At 58.8% G+C, this 1950-nt stretch overlaps 1 protein-coding gene across 1 annotated transcript in view; it reads left to right on the forward strand.

The window, feature by feature from the left end:
- Positions 1 to 381: 381 nt before the first annotated feature.
- SIRT7 (sirtuin 7) overlaps positions 382 to 1950 on the forward strand; it is a gene marked incomplete at both ends in the record, with an annotated part of 2898 nt that continues 1329 nt past the window's right edge. Inside the window, 3 exons of the mRNA XM_010161344.1 lie at positions 382 to 486; positions 1443 to 1513; positions 1604 to 1676. Of these exons, the coding sequence (XP_010159646.1) occupies positions 382 to 486; positions 1443 to 1513; positions 1604 to 1676 (249 nt within the window). The remainder of the gene's footprint in view (positions 487 to 1442; positions 1514 to 1603; positions 1677 to 1950) is intronic.

Genomic DNA, 1950 nt, shown 5'->3' on the forward strand with positions numbered 1-1950 from the left:
CTCTCCACCCAGCCTGTAATTGTGCGGATTGGTGCGATTCTGCTGTGCCTCCTTACCGGGAACGGCTCAGCCCCCGCGGTTGTGCCACCCGCGTCTGCCCCCAGCTTGTCCCCACCTCAGCCGACCTGCAGCGGCTGCCGGACACGCGTGTTGCCCAGGTGCTGCGTGGGCACGCGGCTGGGGGATGGGCCTGCGTGCACTGCTGTCCAGCACCTTTTTCCCTTGGCCTTCCATGGGCAACACCCGTGCTCTTTCCCACTCCTGACAACGTCTGTGCTTTTCTGGCCCGTAGTACAGCTTCCAGGGAGCGCCCTGTTCCTGCCCATCCAGCAGCGCGCTCTGTCTCGGAAGGACATCAGCTCACTCGGTTGTGTTCCCTAGGTGTGTGACGAACCGGAGGAGCTGCAGAGAAAGGCTACCGAGCTGGCTGCTGCCATCCGCAATGCCAAGCACCTCGTCATCTACACGGGAGCCGGGATCAGTACGGTAGGATTCCTTGGAGGGGAGTGGCTGGAGCCTCGGGAGCTCCTTCAGGGCCATTGCAGTGTTCTTCAGACCATTCTTGTGGTTTCCAAACGACTGTAACGTGCGTTGCAAGGCTGGGACGCCGTGTTAACGCTGCTGCGCCGCCAGCCGGGGTGTTTCCCAGGCTGCATCTCGGGGTCGTGCCTGCCGCCCGAGAGGACCCGCGGCTGCGTCACCTCTGTCTCCGTGGGAGGAGCGTGCTGCTCAGACGGGCAGATCGCTACTCTTGCCTCCGTCGAGCCTCTTCAGCCACTTGTGGTGTAAAACCTAGAACCAAGCCAGCTAATTCCTGCCGTTGGTGCTAAGGGACGAGCGAGAATCGCTGGCGGTTGTCAGAATTTACAAACGATGGGTTGAGAAGGGGTTGGTTTTGGTGGTCTCTGGGAGACTGGAAATCTGGTTCTGGAAACGTGTCATACGTCACCTCTGAACTCTGAGACGGAAACCTCTTTTTTCTGCCCCCCTTTCTGCAGTCTCCGCTGCTGGGGAGATGATTCCGGGCAGGGAGAATGAGTGCTGAGGGCACACGGGTTTTACTAAAGAATGCTGAGGTCTGGGCTCACCGGTCCGGTGAGAGTGAGGAGAGGTGAAGAACTGAGATCCGTGTGGGGAAGAGGGAAGTACTGAGGCCCAGAAAGCGTTCTAGAGGAGTTCCATAATGGTAACGTTGGAAAAAATAAATCCTGGAGGTGAAAACGAGAGCTGTGAGGGAAGGAGGAGAGGGGCTAGAGAGAGAGAAAACAGGGAAGTGAGGTGTTCCTGCGGTGAGGGAACCACTGGGCGAGAACTGGGAGCGAAGGAAAACGCGCCCGTGAAGGAGGGGTGTCCGGTTGTCCCGGTGAGAGCAGGTTGGTGTTTGTGGACAAGAGGTCCGAACCTTCCCGTCAGGCCTTGGCTTCTCTCTCCCGAAAACGCAGGCAGCTTCAATCCCAGACTACAGAGGCCCTAACGGCATCTGGACGTTGCTGCAGAAGGGCCGGAGCATCAGGTAAGGGGCAGGTCTGAGCTGGGCAGCAGAAAGCCGGTTCTGACCGAGGTTAACGGCAATTCCAACTGGATTTTCCTTGCTTCTTGTCAGGGCTACAGACCTGAGCGAGGCAGAGCCCACGCTCACCCACATGAGCATCGCCTGCCTGCACAAGCACAACCTGGTAAGGTGTTTTTTCTGCACTTTGCTTGTGTTCCTCCGAGTATGATAAATAAACCCAGTAGGGGGAAAAAAAAAGCTTTCTGTGGCTTTGCCCAGCTACTCTTCTCACTCGGGTGGCTGCACGCCCAGGCAGGAGAAGGCACCCGGGCTCGTGTCGAGCTGTTTCCGTTAGCCACGCGCCAGGCTGCGGCTCTGGCAGCTTTCCCCAGTGCCCCTTCTTCCGCACCTTGCGTTTGCCTCCTGCTGAGGCTGGGCTGGGGACCACAAGGCCAGCC

This window comes from Eurypyga helias, unplaced genomic scaffold (assembly GCF_000690775.1).
Source record: "Eurypyga helias isolate BGI_N326 unplaced genomic scaffold, ASM69077v1 scaffold43051, whole genome shotgun sequence".
NCBI classification, from domain to species: Eukaryota; Metazoa; Chordata; class Aves; order Eurypygiformes; family Eurypygidae; genus Eurypyga; species Eurypyga helias.